This window comes from Cetorhinus maximus, chromosome 35, assembly GCF_964194155.1.
Source record: "Cetorhinus maximus chromosome 35, sCetMax3.hap1.1, whole genome shotgun sequence".
Taxonomy (NCBI): domain Eukaryota; kingdom Metazoa; phylum Chordata; class Chondrichthyes; order Lamniformes; family Cetorhinidae; genus Cetorhinus; species Cetorhinus maximus.
This window is the reverse complement of record NC_135913.1, coordinates 3,347,351-3,369,854: the sequence shown is the minus strand read 5'-3', so window position 1 is coordinate 3,369,854 and position 22,504 is coordinate 3,347,351. Positions and strand designations below refer to the sequence as shown.

The 22,504-nt window shown below is 59.6% G+C and overlaps 1 protein-coding gene across 7 annotated transcripts in view; it reads right to left on the bottom strand.

The window, feature by feature from the left end:
* The window catches only part of LOC144672011 (uncharacterized), an 81,297-nt gene that overhangs the window by 17,800 nt on the left and 40,993 nt on the right, over window positions 1–22,504 (bottom strand). For 4 of the 7 annotated variants that reach the window (XM_078533943.1, XM_078533946.1, XM_078533947.1 and 1 more), the window contains 3 exons: window positions 17,652–17,984; window positions 14,641–14,698; window positions 13,650–13,742 (listed from right to left, as the gene is read on the bottom strand). In XM_078533943.1, coding sequence (XP_078390069.1) covers window positions 13,650–13,742; window positions 14,641–14,698; window positions 17,652–17,984 — 484 coding nt within the window. The remainder of the gene's footprint in view (window positions 1–13,649; window positions 13,743–14,640; window positions 14,699–17,651; window positions 17,985–22,504) is intronic. The other 3 variants (XM_078533944.1, XM_078533948.1, XM_078533945.1) reach the window with 2 other exon arrangements.

Genomic DNA, 22,504 nt, shown 5'->3' with positions numbered 1-22,504 from the left:
GAGCAAGTGCGCGTGGGGGGGAGAGAGAGCAAGTGCGCGTGGGGGGGAGAGAGAGCAAGTGCGCGTGGGGGGGAGAGAGAGCAAGTGCGCGTGGGGGGAGAGAGAGCAAGTGTGCGAGGGGGGGAGAGAGCAAGTGTGCGAGGGGGGGGAGAGAGCAAGTGCGCGTGGGGAGGGGGGAGCAAGTGCGCGTAGGGAGGGGAGAGCAAGTGTGCGTAGGGAGGGGAGAGCAAGTGTGCGTGGGGAGGGGAGAGCAAGTGTGCGTGGGGAGGGGAGAGCAAGTGTGCGTGGGGAGGGGAGAGCAAGTGTGCGTGGGGAGGGGAGAGCAAGTGTGCGTGGGGAGGGGAGAGCAAGTGTGCGTGGGGAGGGGAGAGCAAGTGTGCGTGGGGAGGGGAGAGCAAGTGTGCGTGGGGAGGGGAGAGCAAGTGAGCGTGGGGAGGGGAGAGCAAGTGTGCGTGGGGAGGGGAGAGCAAGTGTGCGTGGGGAGGGAGAGCAAGTGTGCCTGGGGAGGGGAGAGCAAGTGTGCGTGGGGAGGGGAGAGCAAGTGTGCGTGGGGAGGGGAGAGCAAGTGTGCGTGGGGAGGGGAGAGCAAGTGTGCGTGGGGAGGGGAGAGCAAGTGTGCGTGGGGAGGGGAGAGCAAGTGTGCGTGGGGAGGGGAGAGCAAGTGTGCGTGGGGAGGGGAGAGCAAGTGTGCGTGGGGAGGGGGAGCGCAAGTGTGTGTGGAGGGTAAAGGGCAAGTGAATGTGGGGGGATAGAGCGAACTTGTGCGTGGGGGGAGAGAGAGCAAGAGTGTGGGGGGAGAGAGAGCAAATGTGAGTGGGGGGGAAGACAGCAAGAGTGCGCGTGTGGAGGGGAGAGCAAGTGCGCGTGGGGGAGGAGAGAGCAAGTGTGCATGGTGGGGAGAGGGAGAGAAAGAGTGCGTGGGGGGGAGAGAGAGCAAGTGTGCATGGTGGGGGGGAGAGAGCAAGTGTGCATGGTGGGAGAGAATAAGTGTGCATGGGGGGAGAGAGCAAGTGTGCATGGGGCGGGAGAGAGCAAGTGTGCATGGGGCGGGGAGAGAGCAAGTGTGCATGGGGCGGGAGAGAGCAAGTGTGCATGGGGCGGGAGAGAGCAAGTGTGCATGGGGCGGGAGAGAGCAAGTGTGCATGGGGCGGGAGAGAGCAAGTGTGCATGGTGGGGAGAGACAAGTGCGCGTGGGGGCGGAGATAGTAAGTGTGTGTGTGGGGGAGAGGGCAAGTGAGTGTGGGGTGGAGAGAGAGGAAGTGTGCGTGGGGGGAGGGACCAAGAGTGCATGGGGGGCGGAGAGAGCAATTGTGTCGGGGGGAGAGAGACCAAGTGTGTCGGAGGGAGAGAGAGCAAGTGAGCGTGGCTGGGGGAAGAAAGAGCAAGTGTGAATCGGGGGGGGGAAGAGCAAGTGTGTGTGGCGGGAGAGAGAGTAAGTATGCATGGGGGGGGAGAGAGAGCAAGAGTGCATGGGGGGGGAGAAAACAAGTGCGCGAGGGGGGGGGAGAAAACGAGTGCGCGTGGGAGGGTGAAAGAGCAAGTGCGCGTGGGGGGGTGAAAGAGCAAGTGCGCGTGGGGGGGTGAAAGAGCAAGTGCGCGTGGGGGGGTGAAAGAGCAAGTGCGCGTGGGGGCGAGAGAGAGCAAGTGCGCGTGGGGGCGAGAGAGAGCAAGTGCGCGTGGGGGGAGAGAGAGCAAGTGCGCTTGGGGGGAGAGAGAGCAAGTGCGCTTGGGGGGAGAGAGAGCAAGTGCGCTTGGGGGGAGAGAGAGCAAGTGCGCTTGGGGGGAGAGAGAGCAAGTGCGCTTGGGGGGAGAGAGAGCAAGTGCGCTTGGGGGGAGAGAGAGCAAGTGTGCGTGGGGGGAGAGAGAGCAGGTGCGCGTAGGGGGAGAGAGAGCAAGTGCGCGTGGGGGGAGAGAGAGCAAGTGCGCGTGGGGGGGAGAGAGAGCAAGTGCGCGTGGGGGGGAGAGAGAGCAAGTGCGCGTGGGGGGGAGAGAGAGCAAGTGCGCGTGGGGGGGAGAGGAGAGCAAGTGCGCGTGGGGGGGAGAGAGAGCAAGTGCGCGTGGGGGGGAGAGAGAGCAAGTGCGCGTGGGGGGAGAGAAAGCAAATGCGCGTGGGAGTAGAGAGAGCAAGTGCGCGTGGGGGGCAGAGAGAGCAAGTGCGCGTGGGGGGCAGAGAGAGCAAATGCGCGTGGGGGGCAGAGAGAGCAAGTGCGCGTGGGGGGAGAGAGTGCAAGATTGCGTGGGGGGGGGAGAAAATAAGTGCGCGAGGGGGGGGGAGAAAACGAGTGCGCGTGGGGGGGAGAGAGAGCAAGTGCGCGTGGGGGGTGGAGAGAGCAAGTGCGCATGGGGAGGAGAGAGAGCAAGTGCGCGTGGGGGGAGAGAGAGCAAGTGCGCGTGGGGGGAGAGAGAGCAAGTGCGCGTGGGGGGGAGAGAGAGCAAGTGCGCGTGGGGGGGAGAGAGAGCAAGTGCGCGTGGGGGGCAGAGAGAGCAAGTGCGCGTGGGGGGAGAGAGAGCAAGTGCGCGTGGGGGGGGCAGATAGCCAGTGTGCCTGGGGGCGATAGAGAGCAAGGGCGCATGGGGGGGAGTGAGCAAGTGCGCGTGGGGGGGGAGGGGGAGCAAGTGCGCTTGGGGGAAAGAGAGAGCAAGTGCGCATGGGGGGGTGAGAGAGCAAGTGCGCGTGAGGGGTAGAGAGAGCAGGTGCGCGTGGGGGTAGAGAGAGAGCAAGTGCGCGTGGGGGGGAGAGAGAGCAAGTGCGCGTGGGGGGAGAGAGAGCAGGTGCGCGTAGGGGAGAGAGAGCAAGTGCGCGTGGGGGGAGAGAGAGCAAGTGCGCGTGGGGGGAGAGAGAGCAAGTGCGCGTGGGGGGGAGAGAGAGCAAGTGCGCGTGGGGGGGAGAGAGAGCAAGTGCGCGTGGGGGGAGAGAAAGCAAATGCGCGTGGGAGTAGAGAGAGCAAGTGCGCGTGGGGGGCAGAGAGAGCAAGTGCGCGTGGGGGGCAGAGAGAGCAAGTGCGCGTGGGGGCAGAGAGAGCAAATGCGCGTGGGGGGCAGAGAGAGCAAGTGCGCGTGGGGGGAGAGAGTGCAAGATTGCGTGGGGGGGGGAGAAAATAAGTGCGCGAGGTGGGGGGGAGAAAACGAGTGCGCGTGGGGGGAGAGAGAGCAAGTGCGCGTGGGGGGGGAGAGAGCAAGTGCGCGTGGGGAGGAGAGAGAGCAAGTGCGCGTGGGGGGAGAGAGAGCAAGTGCGCGTGGGGGGAGAGAGAGCAAGTGCGCGTGGGGGGGAGAGAGAGCAAGTGCGCGTGGGGGGCAGAGAGAGCAAGTGCGCGTGGGGGGAGAGAGAGCAAGTGTGCGTGGGGGGGACAGATAGCCAGTGTGCCTGGGGGCGATAGAGAGCAAGGGCGCATGGGGGGGAGTGAGCAAGTGCGCGTGGGGGGGAGGGGGAGCAAGTGCGCTTGGGGGAAAGAGAGAGCAAGTGCGCATGGGGGGGTGAGAGAGCAAGTGCGCGTGAGGGGTAGAGAGAGCAGGTGCGCGTGGGGGGTAGAGAGAGCAAGTGCGCGTGGGGGGGGAGAGAGAGCAAGAGCGCGTCTGGGGGAGAGACAGCAAGAGCGCGTGGGGGGGAGAGAGAGCAAGAGCGCGTGGGGGGAGAGAGAGCAAATGCGCGTAGGGGGGAGAGCGAGCAAGTGCACGTGGGGGGATAGAGAGCAAGTGCGCGTGGGGGGATAGAGAGCAAATGCGCGTGGGGGGGAGAGAGTGCAAGTGAGCGTGGGGGGAGAGAGAGCAAGTGCCCTTGGGCTGGAGAGAGAGCTATGCGCGTGGAGGGGAGAGAGCAAGTGTGCGCGGGACAGGGAGAGAGCAAGTGTGCGTGGGGGGAGAGGAAGTGCGCATGGTAGGGGGGAAAGGAAGTGTGCGTGGTGGGGGGAGAGGAAGCGCGCGTTGGGGGGAGAGTAAGTTTGCACGGGGGGGGAGTGAAAGTGTGCGTGGGGTGGAGAGAGTGCAAGTACGCGTGCGGGCGATAGAAAGCAAGTGTGTGTGGGGGCGATAGAGAGCAAGTGCGCGTGGGATGGGAGAGAGAGCTAGTGCGCGTGGGATGGGAGAGAGAGCTAGTGCGCGTGGGATGGGGAGAGAGAGCTAGTGCATGTGGGATGGGAGAGGGAGCTAGTGCGCGTGGGATGGGAGAGAGAGCTAGTGCGCGTGGTTTGGGAGAGAGAGCAGGTGCGTGTGGTTTGGGAGAGAGAGCAAGTGCGCGTGTGATGGGAGAGAGAGCAAGTGCGCGTGAGGGGGGAGAGAGGAAGTGTGCTTGGGGGGGAGAGAGCAACTGTGCGTGGGGGTGAGAGAGCAACTGTGCGTGGGGGGGAGAGGAAGTGCGCGTGGGGGTGGGGGGGGGAAGAGCAAGAGTACACGGGGTTAGAGAAAGTGCACGTGGGATGGTGGAGAAAGCAAGTGCACATGGGAGTGGAGAGAGACCAAGAGCGCGTGGGGGGGAGAGAGAGCAAGTGCGCGTTGGTGGGGGAGAGAGCAAGTGCGCATGGGCGGGGGGAGAGAGCAAGTAGGCATGGGAGGAGAGCGAGCAAGTGCGCGTGGGGGGGAGAGCGAGCAAGTGCGCGTGGGGGGGAGAGCGAGCAAGTGCGCGTGGGGGGGAGAGCGAGCAAGTGCGCGTGGGGGGAGAGCGAGCAAGTGCGCGTGGGGGGGAGAGCGAGCAAGTGCGCGAGGGGGGGAGAGCGAGCAAGTGCGCGTGGGGGGGAGAGCGAGAAAGTGCGCGTGGGAGGGAGGGCGAGCAAGTGCGCGTGGGGGGGAGAGCGAGCAAGTGCGCGTGGGGGGAGAGCGAGCAAGTGCGCGTGGGGGGAGAGCGAGCAAGTGCGCGTGGGGGGGAGAGCGAGCAAGTGCGCGTGGGGGGAGAGCGAGCAAGTGCGCGTGGGGGGGAGAGCGAGCAAGTGCGCGAGGGGGGGGAGAGCGAGCAAGTGCGCGTGGGGGGGAGAGCGAGAAAGTGCGCGTGGGAGGGAGGGCGAGCAAGTGCGCGTGGGGGGGAGAGCGAGCAAGTGCGCGTGGGGGGGAGAGCGAGCAAGTGCGCGTGGGGGGGAGAGCGAGCAAGTGCGCGTGGGGGGGAGAGCGAGCAAGTGCGCGTGGGGGGGGAGAGCGAGCAAGTGCGCGTGGGGGGGAGAGCGAGCAAGTGCGCGTGGGGGGGAGAGCGAGCAAGTGCGCGTGGGGGGGAGAGCGAGCAAGTGCGCGTGGGGGGGAGAGCGAGCAAGTGCGCGTGGGGGGGAGCGCGAGCAAGTGCGCGTGGGGGGGAGCGCGAGCAAGTGCGCGTGGGGGGGAGAGCGAGCAAGTGCGCGTGGGGGGGAGAGCGAGCAAGTGCGCGTGGGGGGGAGAGCGAGCAAGTGCGCGTGGGGGGGAGAGCGAGCAAGTGCGCGTGGGGGGAGAGCGAGCAAGTGCGCGTGGGGGGGAGAGCAATCAAGTGCGCGTGGGGGGGAGAGCGAGCAAGTGCGCGTGGGGGGGAGAGCGAGCAAGTGCGCGTGGGGGGGAGAGCGAGCAAGTGCGCGTGGGGGGAGAGCGAGCAAGTGCGCGTGGGGGGGAGAGCGAGCAAGTGCGCGTGGGGGGAGAGCGAGCAAGTGCGCGTGGGGGGGAGAGCGAGCAAGTGCGCGTGGGGGGAGAGCGAGCAAGTGCGCGTGGGGGGGAGAGCGAGCAAGTGCGCGTGGGGCGGAGAGAGAGCAAGAGCGCGTGGGGGGGGAGAGAGAGCAAGGGCGCGTGGGGGGGAGAGAGAGCAAGTGCGCGTGGGGGGAAGAGAGAGCAAATGCGCGTGGGGGGGAGAGCAAGTGCGCGTGGGGGGGAGAGAGACCAAATGCGCGCGGGGGGAGAGAGAGCAAGTGAGCGTGGGGGGGAGAGAGAGCAAATGCGCGTGGGGGGGAGAGAGCAAGTGCGCGTGGGGGGAGAGAGAGCAAGTGCACGTGGGGTGGTGAGAGAGCATGTGCGCGTGGGGTGGTGAGAGAGCAAGTGCGCGTGGGGGGGAGAGAGAGCAAGTGCGTGTGGGGGGGAGAGAGAGCAAGTGCGCGTGGGATGGAGAGAGAGCAAGTGCTCGTGGGGGGAGAGAGAGCAAGTGCGCGTGGGGGGGAGAGAGAGCAAGTGCTCGTGTGGGGGAGAGAGAGCAAGTGCACGTGGGGGGAGAGAGAGCAAGTGCGCGTGGGGGGGAGAGAGAGCAAGTGCACGTGGGGGGAGAGAGAGCAAGTGCGCGTGGGGGGGAGAGAGAGCAAGTGCGCGTGGGGGGGAGAGAGAGCAAGTGCGCGTGGGGGGGCGAGAGAGCAAGTGCGCGTGGGGGGGGCGAGAGAGCAAGTGCGCGCGGGGGGCGAGAGAGCAAGTGCGCGGGGGGTAGAGAACAGGTGCGCATGGGGGTCGAGAGAGCAAGTGCGCGGGGGGAGAGAGAGCCAGTGCGCATGGGGGGAGAGAGTGCAAGTGCGCGTGGGGGCGATAGAGAGCAAGTGCGCGTGGGGGAGATAGTGAGCAAGTGCGCGTTGGATGGGAGAGAGAGCAAGTGCACGTGGTGGGGAGACAGAGCAAGTGCGCGTGGTGGGGAAGACAGAGCAAGTGCGTGTGGTGAGTGAGAGAGCAAGTGCGCGTGAGGGGGAGACAGAGCAAGTGCGCGTGAGGGGGAGACAGAGCAAGTGCGCGTGGGAGGGAGACAGAGCAAGTGCGCGTGAGGGGGAGACAGAGCAAGTGCGCGTGGGAGGGAGAGAGAGCAAGTGCGCGTGGGAGGGAGACAGAGCAAGTGCGCGTGAGGGGGAGACAGAGCAAGTGCGCGTGGGAGGGAGAGAGAGCAAGTGCGAGTGGGCGGGGGGGAGAGAGCAAGTGCGTGTGGGCGGGGGGAGAGAGCGAGCAATGCGCGTGGGGGGGGAGAGCGAGCAATGCGCGTGGGGGGAGAGCGAGCAATGCGCGTGGGGGGGAGAGCGAGCAAGTGCGCGTGGGGGGGAGAGCGAGCAAGTGCGCGTGGGGGGGAGAGCGAGCAAATGCGCGTGGGGGGGAGAGCGAGCAAATGCACGTGGGGGGGAAAGCGAGCAAGTGCGCGTGGGGCGGAAAGCGAACAAGTCCTCGTGGGGGGGAGAGCGAGCAAGTGCGCGTGGGGGGGAGAGCGAGCAAGTGCGCGTGGGGGGGAGAGAGAGCAAGTGCGCGTGGGGGGAGAGCGAGCAAGTGCGCGTGGGGGGGAGAGCGAGCAAGTGCGCGTGGGGGAGAGACAAAGCAAGTGCGCATGGGGGGGGGAGACAAAGCAAGTGCGCGTGGGGGGCGAGAGAGCAAGTGCACATGGAATGGAGAGAGAGCAAGTGCGCTTGGGGGGGAGACAAAGCAAGTGCGCGTGGGGGGGCGAGAGAGCAAGTGCGCGTGGGGGGGCGAGAGAGCAAGTGCGCGTGGGGGCGAGAGAGCAAGTGCACATGGAATGGAGAGAGAGCAAGTGCGCTTGGGGGGGAGACAAAGCAAGTGCGCGTGGTGGGGGAGACAGCAAGTGCGCGTGGGATGGAGAGACAGCAAGTGTGCTTGGGGGGGGGAGACAGAGCAAGTGCGCGTGGGGGGGGTAGACAGAGCAAGTGCGCGCGGTGCGGGAGAGAACAAGTGCGCGTGGGATGGAGAGAGAGCAAGTGCGCGTGGGATGGAGAGAGAGCAAGTGCTCGTGGGGGGAGAGAGAGCAAGTGCGCGTGGGGGGGAGAGAGAGCAAGTGCGCGTGGGGGGGAGAGAGAGCAAGTGCGCGTGGGGGGGAGAGAGAGCAAATGCGCGTGGTGGGGAGAGAGAGCAAGTGCGCGTGGTGGGGAGAGCGAGCGAGTGCGTGTGGGGGAGAGAGAGCAAATGCGCGTGGGGGGAGAGAGAGCAAGTGTGTGTGGGGGGGAGAGAGAGCAAGTGCGCGTTGGGGGGAGAGAGAGCAAGTGCGCGTTGGGGGGAGAGAGAGCAAGTGCGCGTTGGGGGGAGAGAGAGCAAGTGCGCGTTGGGGGGAGAGAGAGCAAGTGCGCGTTGGGGGGAGACAGAGCAAGTGCGCGTTGGGGGGGGAGAGAGAGCAAGTGCGCGTGGGGGGAGAGAGAGCAAGTGCGCGTGGGGGGAGAGAGAGCAAGTGCGCGTGGGGGGGAGAGAGAGCAAGTGCGCGTGGGGGGGGCGAGAGAGCAAGTGCGCATGGGGGGGCGAGAACAGGTGCGCATGGGGCTCGAGAGAGCAAGTGCGCGGGGGGAGAGAGAGCCAGTGCGCGTGGGGCGGAAAGCGAACAAGTCCTCGTGGGGGGGAGAGCGAGCAAGTGCGCGTGGGGGGGAGAGCGAGCAAGTGCGCGTGGGGGGGAGAGCGAGCAAGTGCGCGTGGGGGGGAGAGAGAGCAAGTGCGCGTGGGGGGGAGAGAGAGCAAGTGCGCGTGGGGGGAGAGCGAGCAAGTGCGCGTGGGGGGGAGAGCGAGCAAGTGCGCGTGGGGGGAGAGACAAAGCAAGTGCGCATGGGGGGGAGACAAAGCAAGTGCGCGTGGTGGGGGAGAGCAAGTGCACATGGGATGGAGAGAGAGCACGTGCGCTTGGGGGGGGGAGACAGAGCAAGTGCGCGTGGGGGTAGTAGACAGAGCAAGTGCGCGTGGTGGGGGAGAGAGCAAGTGCGCGTGGGATGGAGAGAGAGCAAGTGCGCGTGGGATGGAGAGAGAGCAAGTGCTCGTGGGGGGAGAGAGAGCAAGTGCGCGTGGGGGGGAGAGAGAGCAAGTGCGCGTGGGGGGGAGAGAGAGCAAGTGCGCGTGGGGGGGAGAGAGAGCAAATGCGCGTGGGCGGGAGAGAGAGCAAGTGCGCGTGGTGGGGAAAGCGAGCGAGTGCGTGTGGGGGAGAGAGAGCAAATGCGCGTGGGGGGGAGAGAGAGTAAGTGCGCGTGGGGGGGAGAGAGAGCAAGTGCGCGTGTGGGGGAGAGAGAGCAAGTGCGCGTGTGGGGGAGAGCGAGCAAGTGCGCGTGGGCGGGAGAGAGAGCAAATGCGCGTGGGCGGGAGAGAGAGCAAGTGCGCGTGGAGGGGAGAGAGAGCAAGTGTGCACGGGACGGGGAGAGAGCAAGTGTGCGTGGGGGGAGAGGAAGTGCGCGTGGGATGGGAGAGAGAGCAAGTGCGTGTGGGGGGGGGAGACAGAGCAAGTGCACGTGGTGGGGGAGAGAGCAAATGCGCGTGGGATGGAGAGAGAGCAAGTGCGCGTGGGGGGGGAGACAAAGCAAGTGCGCGTGGTGGGGGAGAGAGCAAGTGCGCGTGGGATGGAGAGACAGCAAGTGTGCTTGGGGGGGGGAGACAGAGCAAGTGCGCGTGGGGGGCGTAGACAGAGCAAGTGCGCGCGGTGCGGGAGAGAACAAGTGCGCGTGGGATGGAGAGAGAGCAAGTGCGCGTGGGATGGAGAGAGAGCAAGTGCTCGTGGGGGGAGAAAGAGCAAGTGCGCGTGGGGGGGAGAGAGAGCAAGTGCGCGTGGGGGGGAGAGAGAGCAAGTGCGCGTGGGGGGGAGAGAGAGCAAGTGCGCGTGGGGGGAGAGAGAGCAAATGCGCGTGGTGGGGAGAGAGAGCAAGTGCGCGTGGTGGGGAGAGCGAGCGAGTGCGTGTGGGGGAGAGAGAGCAAATGCGCGTGGGGGGAGAGAGAGCAAGTGTGCGTGGGGGGGAGAGAGAGCAAGTGCGCGTTGGGGGGAGAGAGAGCAAGTGCGCGTTGGGGGGAGAGAGAGCAAGTGCGCGTTGGGGGGAGAGAGAGCAAGTGCGCGTTGGGGGGGGAGAGAGAGCAAGTGCGCGTGGGGGGAGAGAGAGCAAGTGCGCGTGGGGGGAGAGAGAGCAAGTGCGCGTGGGTGGGGGGGAGAGAGAGCAAGTGCGTGTGGGGGGGGGAGACAGAGCAAGTGCACGTGGTGGGGGAGAGAGCAAATGCGCGTGGGATGGAGAGAGAGCAAGTGCGCGTGGGGGGGGGAGACAAAGCAAGTGCGCGTGGTGGGGGAGAGAGCAAGTGCGCGTGGGATGGAGAGACAGCAAGTGTGCTTGGGGGGGGGAGACAGAGCAAGTGCGCGTGGGGGGCGTAGACAGAGCAAGTGCGCGCGGTGCGGGAGAGAACAAGTGCGCGTGGGATGGAGAGAGAGCAAGTGCGCGTGGGATGGAGAGAGAGCAAGTGCTCGTGGGGGGAGAAAGAGCAAGTGCGCGTGGGGGGGAGAGAGAGCAAGTGCGCGTGGGGGGGAGAGAGAGCAAGTGCGCGTGGGGGGAGAGAGAGCAAGTGCGCGTGGGGGGGCGAGAGAGCAAGTGCGCGTGGGGGGGCGAGAGAGCAAGTGCGCGTGGGGGGGCGAGAGAGCAAGTGCGCGGGGGGTAGAGAACAGGTGCGCATGGGGCTCGAGAGAGCAAGTGCGCGGGGGGAGAGAGAGCCAGTGCGCGTGGGGGGAGAGAGTGCAAGTGCGCGTGGGGGCGATAGAGAGCAAGTGCGCGTGGGGGAGATAGTGAGCAAGTGCGCGTTGGATGGGAGAGAGAGCAAGTGCGCGTGGGATGGGAGAGAGAGCAAGTGCACGTGGTGGGGGAGACAGAGCAAGTGCGCGTGGTGGGGGAGACAGAGCAAGTGCGTGTGGTGAGTGAGAGAGCAAGTGCGCGTGAGGGGGAGACAGAGCAAGTGCGCGTGAGGGGGAGACAGAGCAAGTGCGCGTGGGAGGGAGAGAGAGCAAGTGCACGTGGGAGGGAGAGAGAGCAAGTGTGCATGAGGAGGATAGAGAGCAAGTGCGCGTGGGGTGAAGAGAGAGCAAGTGTGCTTGGAGGGGGAGAGAGCAACTGTGCGTGGCGGGGAGAGAGCAACTGTGCGAGGGGGGGAGAGAGCAACTGTGCGAGGGGGGGAGAGAGCAACTGTGCGAGGGGGGGAGAGAGCAACTGTGCGAGGGGGGGAGAGGAAGTTTACACGGGGGGGAGAGAAAGTGCACGTGGGGTGGTGGAGAGAGCAAGTGCGCACGGGAGTGGAGACAGACCAAGAGCGCGTGGGGGGGAGAGAGAGCAAGTGCGTATGGATGGAGGAGAGAGCAAGTGCGCGTGGGCGGGGGGAGAGAGCAAGTGCGCTTGGGGGGGAGAGAGAGCAAGTGAGCGTGGGGGGGAGAGAGAGCAAGTGAGCATGGGGGGGAGAGAGAGCAAGTGAGGGTGGGGGGGAGAGCGAGCAAGTGCGCGTGGAGGGGATGCGAGCAAGTGCGCGTGGGGGGGAGAGAGAGCTAGTGCGCGTGGGGGGGAGAGAGAGCAAGTGCGTGTGGGGGGGGAGAGAGAGCAAGTGCGCGTGGGGAGGAGAGAGAGCAAGTGCGCGTGGGGAGGAGAGAGAGCAAGTGCACGTGGGGAGGAGAGAGAGAAAGTGCGCGTGAGGGGGACAGAGAGCAAGTGCGCGTGGGGGGGACAGAGAGCAAGTGCGCGTGGGGGGGACAGAGAGCAAGTGCGCGTGGGGGGGACAGAGAGCAAGTCCGCGTGGGGGGGACAGAGAGCAAGTGTGTGCGAGACGGGGAGAGAGCAAGTGCGCGTGGCGGGGAGAGAGAGCAAGAGCGCATGGGCAGAGAGAGCAAGTGCGCGTAGGGGCGGAGAGAACAAGTGCGCGTGGGGGGGGAGTGAACAAGTGCGCGTGGGGGGGGAGTGAACAAGTGCGCGTGGGGGGGGAGTGAACAAGTGCGCGTGGGGGGGGAGTGAACAAGTGCGCGTGGGGGGGAGAGAGCAAGTGCGCGTGGGGGGGAGAGAGCTACTGCGCGTGGGGGGAGAGAGCTACTGCGCGTGGGGGGGAGAGAGCTAGTGCGCGTGGGGGGGAGAGTGCAAGTGCGCGTGGGGGGGAGAGTGCAGGTGCGCGTGGGGGGGAGAGAGCAAGTGCACGTGGGGGGGGGAGAGCAAGTGCGCGTGGGGGGGAGAGAGAGCAAGTGCGCGTGGGGGGAGAGAGAGCAAGTGCGCGGGGGGAGAGATAGCAAGTGCACGTGGGGCGATAGAGTGCAAGTGTGCGTGGGGGCGATAGAGAGCAAGTGCGCGTGGGGGCGATAGTGAGCAAGTGCGCATTGGATGGGAGAGAGAGCAAGTGCGCGTGGGATGGGAGAGAGAGCAAGTGCGTGTGGTGGGGGAGACAGAGCAAGTGCGCGTGGTGGGGGAGACAGAGCAAGTGCGTGTGGTGAGGGAGAGAACAAGTGCGCGTGAGGGGGAGACAGAGCAAGTGCGCGTGAGGGGGAGACAGAGCAAGTGCGCGTGAGGGGGAGAGAGAGCAAGTGCGCGTGGGGTGGAGAGAGAGCAAGTGGGCATGAGGAGGATAGCGAGCAAGTGCGCGTTGGGGGGAGAGAGAGCTAGAGCGCGTGGGGGGAGAGAGAGCAAGTGCGCGTGGGGGGGGAGAGAGAGCAAGTGCACGTGGGGAGGAGAGAGAGCAAGTGCACGTGGGGCAGACAGAGAGAAAGTGCACGTGGGGGGGAGAGAGAGCAAGAGCGCGTGGGGGGGACAGAGAGAAAGTGTGCGTGGGGGGGACAGAGAGCAAGTGCGCGTGGGGGGACAGAGAGCAAGTGCGCGTGGGGGGGACAGAGAGCAAGTGCGCGTGGGGGGGACAGAGAGCAAGTGCGCGTGGGGGGGACAGAGAGCAAGTGCGCGTGGGGGGGACAGAGAGCAAGTGCGCGTGGGGGGGACAGAGAGCAAGTGCGCGTGGGGGGGACAGAGAGCAAGTGCGCGTGGGGGGGACAGAGAGCAAGTGCGCGTGGGGGGGACAGAAAGCAAGTGCGCGTGGGGGGGACAGAGAGCAAGTGCGCGTGGGGGGGACAGAGAGCAAGTGCGCGTGGGGGGGACAGAGAGCAAGTGCGCGTGGGGGGGACAGAGAGCAAGTGCGCGTGGGGGGGACAGAGAGCAAGTGCGCGTGGGGGGGACAGAGAGCAAGTGCGCGTGGGGGGGACAGAGAGCAAGTGCGCGTGGGGGGGACAGAGAGCAAGTGCGCGTGGGGGGGACAGAGAGCAAGTGCGCGTGGGGGGGACAGAGAGCAAGTGCGCGTGGGGGGGACAGAGAGCAAGTGCGCGTGGGGGGGACAGAGAGCAAGTGCGCGTGGGGGGGACAGAGAGCAAGTGCGCGTGGGGGGGACAGAGAGCAAGTGCGCGTGGGGGGGACAGAGAGCAAGTGCGCGTGGGGGGGACAGAGAGCAAGTGCGCGTGGGGGGGACAGAGAGCAAGTGCGCGTGGGGGGGAGAGAGCAAGTGCCCGCGGGGGAGAGAGAGCAAGTGTGCGTGGGGGGAGAGAGAGCAAGTGCGCGTGGGGGAGTGAGAAAGCAAGTGCACGTGGGGGGGGGAGAGAGAGCAAGTTCGCGTGGGGGCGGAAAAGCAAGTGCACGTGGGGGAGGAGAGAGCAAGTGCGCGTGGGGTGGGGGTGGGGGAGACGAATCGCGTACGCGGATCCTGGAAGGGAAGATGTGAATGGATGAGAGGATGGGTGTTGAATTGGGCAGCAGTAGAGGTTTGATTGACAGACAGAGGTGGAGGGAGGTGAGCGAATGGGGTAGATGGGAGAAATGTTGGAGTGGGAAATGGGGAAGGTAGAAAAAGTAGGACAGGATTGGGGGAAGGGAGGAGTTGTGGGGCCTGCAGGCAGGGAGAAGGCTAGAAGAGTTAAAAGCTGTGGGCCAAGGAGGGGATGGGGCAGGTACGGCGGGGCAGGTCAGAGGGCAGTCTCTGCCAGGGGTTTGCTCCCACCTCTGCCCCCGCCTTGTTACCTGTGCGGTGACGGTTCGTACATTTCATCTTTGGGATCATCGTGGAATGGAACGTCATCGTCCGTCTCCACCAACTCGGGCTCCTCTTCTTCACTGCAGAAACACACGAGGCCTCTGTCAGAGGGAATCACAGCAACCTCTCTCCCTCCACCACCACCTGTCTCACCGCCCCACTGTCAGAGCCTGGAATTCCCACCCGCTCCACCAAAATCAGAGCCCACCCGTTTCACCGTCACACCCCGTAGCCCCCAATTCACCCTCACACCCCAGAATAACGCCCCATTCACCATCGCAGCCCGGAATAATCCACCCCCTTCATTGTCACTCCCCTGAATTAACCCCCCCAGTTCACCGTCACACCCTGCAGCCCCCATTTCACCGTCATACCCCGTAGCCCCCAATTCACCCTCACACCCTAGAATAATGCCCCATGCACCATCACACTCAGGAATAATCCATCCCTTCATTGTCACTCCCCTGAATAAACAGCCCCCTTTCACCGTCACAACCCGGAATAACCCCTCCATCCCAATACACTGTCACACCCCGGAATAACCACCCCATCCATTCACTGCCACACCCCGGGAAAAATCCCCTTCACCCTCGAATAAACCCCCGGCCCCCCAACCTTCGCTGTCACATGACAGAGTAACTTCCTATTCACTATCACTCCCTGGAAGAAACTCTCCTCCACCTCCACATCCCAGAAGAAACCCCCTTCACCTTCATACTCAGGAATAAGCCCCACTTCACCACTTTACCACAGAATAACACCATAGCCCTCCTCAAACCACCACACCTAGCTCCCCACCGCCATACCACAGAGAGCTCCCTTTCTCCCATGTTGGACCCGATGCTCCCAACAGCCTCAAGGGAGAGGGTCCATAACATTTGCGGGAGGCTGGCTGGAAAAGGCTTGGGGGAGGGGAGTGGGGGTGGGGGGTCATGGCCATGGGCAGACCATGGCCGGGGGTGGGGTTCTGTCTCCTACCTGTGTTCCAGTTCCGGCTCTCTGATGGAATCGGGGAGACCAGCGGCAGCAGCTAACCCTGAGCAGAGGAGAGAGGAGAGGAGTGAAAAGGGGGGAAGAGAGGATAAGGCAGGACACAACAAAATAACACGGGGAACCACTTGCTTCTTCTTTGTGCCTGGGGAACATCAATTTCCTAAGGCACAGCGGAGAGGAAAATCTACCCAAGGCGATCATCTTGAGTAACGTTGTCTGGAGTTAGTTCCAAGCTGGTGAAAGGCAACGATTTATTTCAAAGCAGGCACTAATAGATGGCACCTTAACACCTTCCCCGCCCCCTTTCCCTCCCTCCCACACTGCTCTCTCTTAAATATTGTCAAATATATGCAAGGTGATTGAGCAGTGCGGCTTCAGAGTCTGGCACTCTGATGCAATCCTGCTCTTGGCTGGTATGTAAGTCAGAGGGTGACTTTCAGATTGGAAGCTGGAAAGCAACTTTGCTTGGATAAAGTTTGGGCCTCCTCTTGGCTTGGGCATTTGCACCGGTTCTAACTCCAATTTCACCTTTGACTGGCCCCTGGTCTCTCAGCCAATGATTGGAAAGTTAGACATCTGTGGGCTTGGCTTGTTTTCCTTGGAGCAGAGAAGACTGAGGGGCGAGCTGATCGAGGTGTACAAGATTATGAGGGGCATGGACAGGGTGGTTAGAGAGCAGCTGTTCCCCTTAGTTGAAGGGTCAGTCACGAGGGAACATAAGTTCAAGGTGAGGGGCAGGAGGTTTATGGGGGGATGTGAGGCAAAATGTTTTTCCCCAGAGGGTGGTGAGGGTCTGGAATGCGCTGCCTGCGAGGGTGGTGGAGGCGGGTTGCCTCACATCCTTTAAAAAGTAACTGGATGAGCACTTGGCATGTCATAACATTCAAGGCCAAATGCTGGTAAATGGAATTAGGTAGGTAGGCCAGGTGTTTCTCGTGTCGGTGCAGACTCGATGGGCCGAAGGACCACTTCTGCACTGTGATTCTGTGACCCAGATTCAAAGTGCAAGTGAAGCTAATAAATGCCCATTTGACATATGAAGGGAAAAAGTATATCATTTTTTATGATTCTTTCATGGGATGTGGATGTTGCTTCCTGGGCCAGCATTTATAGTCCATCCCTAACTAGCCTCGCGAAGGTGGTGGTGAGCTGCCTTCCTGAACCGCTGCAGTGCATGCGGTGCAGGTACACCCACAGTACTGATAGGGAGGGCGCTCCAGGATTTTGACACAGTAAGTGAAGGAATGACGATATAGATTCCAAGTCAGGGTGGTGTGTGGCTTGGGGGGGATCTTGCAGGTGAGGGTGTTCCCATCTATGTGCTTCCAGGAGGTAAAGGTTACAGGTTTGGAAGGTGCTGTCAAAGGAGCCTTGGTGACGCCCTGCAGTGCATCTTATATATGGTACGCACTTCTGCCACTGGGCGTTGGTGCAGAAGGGAGCGAGTGCTCAAAAACAGGAAATGCTGGAAAGACTCAGCAGGTCTGGCAGCATCTGTGGAGAGAGAAACAGAGTTAACGTTTCGAGTCCGCATGATGCTTCTTCAGAGCAAGTGCTCAAGTTGGTGGATGTGGTGCAAATCAGGTTGGCTGCTTTGTCCTGGACGGTGATCTTCTTGTTTGTTGGAGAAGCACTCGTCCAGGCAAATGGAGAGTATTATATATGCGTTTAAACCTGGCCTCTCCCTCTCTTTCTAGCTCAGGCTTTTTTTATTTATTTGTTTAATCATTCATGGGATGCAAGTGTCATTGGTAAGGCCAGCACTTATTGCCCATCCCTAATTGCTCCTGCAAAGGTGGTGGTGAGCCGCTGCAGTCCATGTGGTGTCGGTGGACCCAGAGTGCTATTAGGGAGGAAGTTCCAGGATTTTGGCCCAGCGACTGTGAAGGAACAGCAATATATTTCCAAGTCAGGATGGTGTGCGACTTGGAGTGGAACTTGCAAGTGGAGGTGTTTCTATGCATCTGCTGCCCATGTCCTTCTACGTAGAGGCATTGTTAAAGGAGCCTTGGTGAGCTGCTACAGTGGAGTGCCTGGTGTGTCTTGGTGGCTATGTTTGTGGTCGCCATGGCGGATTGAACAAGTTCAGACTCCTGACAGCCACTTGGCATCGGAAACGTGCGATTGAGCGCATGTGGGAAGCGCATGCTTGGCCATGCCCACAGGTTGTGGTGAGGTTGCCCTTTATATTCGCAGCTCACCTGGTGTCCAATGCAAATATCTACTTAGGGATAGAGCAAATTTTAAAAAAGTTTATTCTTTCACAGGATTTGGGTGCCGCTGGCTAGGCCAGCATTTATATCCCGTTTCTAGTGGCCATTGAGGAGGTGGTGGCGAGGCATCTTCGTGAAATGCTGCAACTCATTTGCTAAGTTTTGTTTAAGTAACTGTAAAATTGGAGAAGTAGCGAGACACAGACATACCTAATTGATTTCTTCACGGGGTGTGGGCGTCACTGGCAAGGCCAGCATTTGTTGCCCACCCCTAATTGCCCATGAACCAAGTGGTTTGCCACACAATATCAAGAGGGCCATTAAGAGCCAATTGCATTGCTGTGGGCCTGGAGTCACATGTAGGATGGCAGATTTCCTTCCCTCAAGAGCATTAGTGAACCAGATGGGTTTTTACGACAGCCGACTCAGCATTATTGAGACTAGCTTCTCAATCCCAGATTATAAATTGAATTTAAATTCTACCAGCGGCCACGGTGAGATTTGAACCCTTGACCCCAGAGCATTAGCCTGGACCTGTGGATTACCAGTCCGGTGACATTAACACTACACCACTGTCTCCCCCAACTCTGGAGTGAGTGTGTTTTAGTGCACCGACTGTGGAAAGAACCTGAACCACCTCTCCCCACAGCCCCGCCACAGACCCCACCCCCACCCATGTTCCCCCCTGCCCAACGACAACCAAGTCATATGCAGTTGGGGGGAAAAAAGCCTGAGGGTTAGAATTAGGGTTATCCACACCGTCATTGTTTCAACTGCACTCACCAGCCAGCGAGATACTCTCGTCCTTCTGGTCAGGATCTGGCACCGACTCGCAAATGAGCTGCATCGTCTCGGTCTCCATGTCAGGTTCGGTGTCGGCCGGCCGCTCTCTGGCCAGCTCCCGGCTGTTGACCACGTGCGTGTGAATTTCTGGGGCAGGGTAGGCAGAGGGTGAGGCCTTCTCCCAGTAGTGGGGCTCCCACTGGGGCTCTGGGGTGGGGTCGGGCTCCGGCTCCTCGCACGCGTTCTTGGCTCTCCACCGCCCCCGGCCCGGTTTGGTCTTCATCAGAACCACGGGGGCCGTCTTCAGCACCGGGAGCTCCGGCAAGGGCTCTACTGGGGTTGGTAAGAGAGAGACCGTGAGAGAGCAAGAGACAAGAGAGGGAGTGGGAGGAAAAGGAGAAACAGGGAGACAGAGAGAGGACAGCGGGTGTGAGAAGGGGAGATGGAAGAACTGTGAGGAAGAGACAATGCAAAGAATTCGGAAGAAAATGAGATAGAAGGCAGGGAGAAGGAAGCAAAGAGAAGAGCGAGGAAGAGAGTTTGAGAAAGATGGAGGAGGAGGGGGAAGAGATGGGGGGAAAGAGGAAGATCAAGAGCAGCGGAGGGGGGTGGTGAGGGGAGTGTGCGAGAGACAGGCTGTGGGAGAGCGAGACTGTGGAGGCAGTGGAAAGAGAGGAAGGAGGGAGACAGAGAGGAGGAGGTCAAAAAAAGAGAAATTGAGCAGGAGGGAAGGGGAGAGAGGGAGACAGGGATGAGGAGTGTGCTTGACAGAGAGACTATGGGTGCAGAAGAGACAGTGAAGAGGGAAAGGAGAGAAGGTGAGAGAGACGGAGACAGAAAAGAGAAAGAAAGAACAACTTGCATTTAGATCACAACCACCTGGCACTTTATTGCCAATTAGGTACTTTTTAAAGTGTAGTCGCTACTGTAATGTACAAAACACAGTAGCAAATATGCACTCAGCAAGTTCCCACAAACAGCAAGGTGTTAAATGTCCAGATAATCTGTACTGTGAGATGGGTGATTGGGGGATAAATGTTGGCGAGAACATTGGGGATAACTACACTCTTTTTCTTCAAAATAGTGTCATGGGATCCTTTACATCCACCCAGGCGGGCAGATGGGCCTCGGTTTAACGTCTCATCTGAAAGACGACACCTCCGGCAGTGCAGTGCTCCCTCAGGATTGCACTGGAGTTTCAGCCTTAACGTGTGTGTTCAAGCTACGGAGTGGGACTTGAACTGGAACTTTATGACTCAGAGGTGAGGGAGAGTGCTACCAACTGAATGATGGCTGACGCATTAACAGAGAAGGGGAAAGAGAGGAGATGGGGAGCATGGGAGAGGGGTGGTGACAGAGAGAAGGGGAAAGAGAGGGAGATGGAGCTTGGGAGAGAGGAAGAGCGAAGAGAGCAAGGGAAGAGAAAGAGGGAGAGAGAGAGCATGAGGGGGGAAAGGAAGAGAGTCAAAAAGTAAGAGACAGAGGGGAGTGGAAAGACAGAGGCGGAGAGGGGAACATAGAACAGTGTGTGGAGAGAGAGTGTGAGCATACGAGAGAGAGGGGGAGAAAAAGAGTGAGACAGCTTGGGAAGCTCCAGTAACATTTCTACTAGGAACCAGAGAGAGCCAGACTGAGAGAGCAGAGAAAGAAAAGGCAAAGAGGGCAGAAGAGCACAATAAATTGTCACTTTTGGAGTGGGATTGCTTTGAGGGGCTTGCAGTGAAGCAATGGACCGAGTGGCACCCTTCTGCGTTGCAACTTTCGATAATGTGCAGCATCAAGTGCCAATGATCAGCCTAGGCACATGCACTGAACTGATGATAATGCTGCAGCATCTCCTTAATTGCTGCTTTTACATGTTTTCGCCAAAAGAGGTCTGCAGTCAACAAACACAGGGCAGCGGTGAGGTAGCGCCCTTGTGTGGCCACCCTGCAGTACTGCTGTCCTCCTATTCATGACACTAGTTACAGGGGGCGAACCACCAGAAAACAGGCCATTCTATGGCCATATTACAAAGCGCCAATGCTCCATTGGGAATTTCTGCTAACAGGGTTTTTACAGATTTCCAGCATCCAAGGTGTTTTGCTCTGGGGCCTCCTGCACCCATTCAGCTGAGTGAAATGGGGAGGGTGGGTTGGTATAGGGAAGTTCAGGCTAGCCCACGTCACAGAGAGAGGCCAGTCATGTGCCTGCTTGCACTCTGAAGGAGCAATTCAACTGGTGTCATTCTCCCAGCATCTCCCCACAGCACGGCATATTCTTCCTTTTCAGATAATAATCAATTTCCTCTTCAATTGAACCTCCCTCCACCACATTCCCAGGCAATACATACCAGGCTCTGACCACTCATTGCGTGAAAAAGCTTTTCCTCACGTCGCCATTTCTGCTTATGCCAATTACTTTAAGTCTGTGTCCTCTGGTTCATGGTCTTTCCAGCAATGGGAACAATTTCTCCCCACCTACTCTGTCCAGAGCCCTCATGATTTGAATACCTGTGTCAAATCTCCTCTCAACTTTCTCTTTAAGGAAAGCAGTCCCAACTGCTCCAACCTACGTAACTGGAGTTCCTTACCCTGAGAACCATTTGGGGGAATCTTTTGTGCAGTTCCCTCAATGCCTTCACATCTTTCCTGAAGTGTAGTGCCCAGGAATGAATGCAATACTCCAGTTGAGGCCGAAGCAGTGTTTTCTACAAGTTTAACATAACCTCCTTTCTCCTGTGCCCCTATTAATAAAGCTTAGAATGCTGTATGCTTTATTAACCATTCTCTAAACCTGTCCTACACCTTCAATGATTTATGCACATGTACACCCAGGTCCCTCTGCTCCTGCACCCCCTTTTGAATTGTACCCTGTATCTTATGCTGTCTCTCTGCATTTTTCCTACAAGAATGAATCACTTCAAATTTCTCTACATTAAATGTCATGTGAGGCCTGTCCGCCCATTCCACCAAGCTGTCCATGTCTTTTTAAAGTTCTACGCCATCCTCCTCACAATTCACAATGCTTCCAAGGTTTGTATCATCCGCAAGTTTTGAAATTGTGCCCTCTACACCAAGGCGCAAGTCTTATATATTTCATGAAGAGCAAGGGTACTAACACTGACCCCTCTGACACTTAACTGAAAACTTTCATCCAGTCCAAAAAACATCCATTAACCACTACTCTCTATTTCCTGTCATCAGCCAATTTCATATCCATGTTGCTATAGTCCCTTTTACTCCATGAGCTCTAATTTTGCCACAAGTCTGTTGTGTGGCACTTTATCAAATGTCTTGTGCAAATCCATGTACTCTACATCAACAGCAATGCCCTCATCAACCCTCTCTGTTACTCCTCAAAAAATCTCAAGCAAGTTAGTTAAACATGATTTTCTGTTAAATTCATGCTGGATTTCCTTAATTAATCTGCATGTACCCAAGCGACGATTTATTTTGTCCCAAAACATGGTTTTTAGAAGGTTCCCCATCCCTGAGGTTAAACTGACTGGCCTGTAGTGCTGGGCTTAGCTTTACACCCTTTTTGGAACAAGGGTGTAATATTTGCAATTCTCCAGTCCTCTGGCACCACCCGAGTCTAAGGAAGGCTGGGAAATTATGGTCAGTGCCTGTCCTATTTCAGCTTGTGGATTGCCTTTAACTTTAGCTGCGAGTCTATTTCCATACTTTTGTTATGCTTTTCTCATTTGCTTTTTGAATTCCCCTCAAACCTTCTAAATCTCAGCCTGGTTCTCGGTTGTATCAACCAAATGACATCTGTCACATGCACATGATGTCCACTGGGCAAAGAAGGATAACTGCAAAGACTCCACGTGGACATGATTCGGGAAAGAAGGATAACTGCAAATTCCCACGCGAACGCTCCTGGGGAAAGAGGAATAACTCTGATTTCTCAGAAGGACATTATTTTGGGAAAGAGGGATCAGTGAACAGGCACCACATGGACTCTACTGGGGAAAGAGAGATAACTGCACAGACTTCATATGGACAGTATCGGGGAAAGATTTGTGACTGTAAATTTCCAATTGGCCGTTACTTCAGGAAGGAAGGGTAAATACAAATTCCCGCATGGACACTATTGGAGAAAGAGGGACAGTTGCAGAGACTCCACACAGATACTACTGAAGAGAGAGGGATATCCGCAGGCTCTCCGCATGGACACTGTTGAGGAAAGACTGATAAAGACAGATTCCCACATAAGCACCATCAGGAAAAGTGGGATTACTTCAAATTTCCACAAGGACACTATTGGGCAAACTCAATTCTTTGGCTAAGATTTTGATCACCTGGTCTAGTATCTCCTTATGTGGCTTGGTGTCAAACTTTGCTTTGTTATCCTCACCCCCTGTGAAGTGCCTTGCGACATTTCACTATGTTAAAAGGAATACATAAATGTCAGCACAAGTTGCACATCCGTTTCTTTTCTCAGTCCTGTGATACGCGCAAATGAGATTCCATTTGGTGATGCACTCGGGGCCTGGGGCAAGAAAGCAACTCAAAATTACTGGAAGCTATACGAGTACACGAGTGAAAAAGGAATGGGTGGAGCATAAGCAGCAGGATGGGCCTGTTGGGCCAAACTGCTTGTTTCTGGGCTGTGACTGTGAATCCTATGTAATATAAATCCTCATCTTTTAACCACGGAATCAGTGTTGACCTGGTCCAGGGAGCCGGCTAAAACTGGGAATTGCAAATGTCGGAGGAGTTTTAAGAGGTCCATGTACACAGGAGACTAAAACGTAGGGGCCACACACAAAGCACAAAACAGGAAGGCTGATGAAACGCTTGCTTTCAGAACTAGTGGGCTAGAATATCAAGGGAAGGAAGCCTTGGAAACCTCTGGTTAGAGCAAAC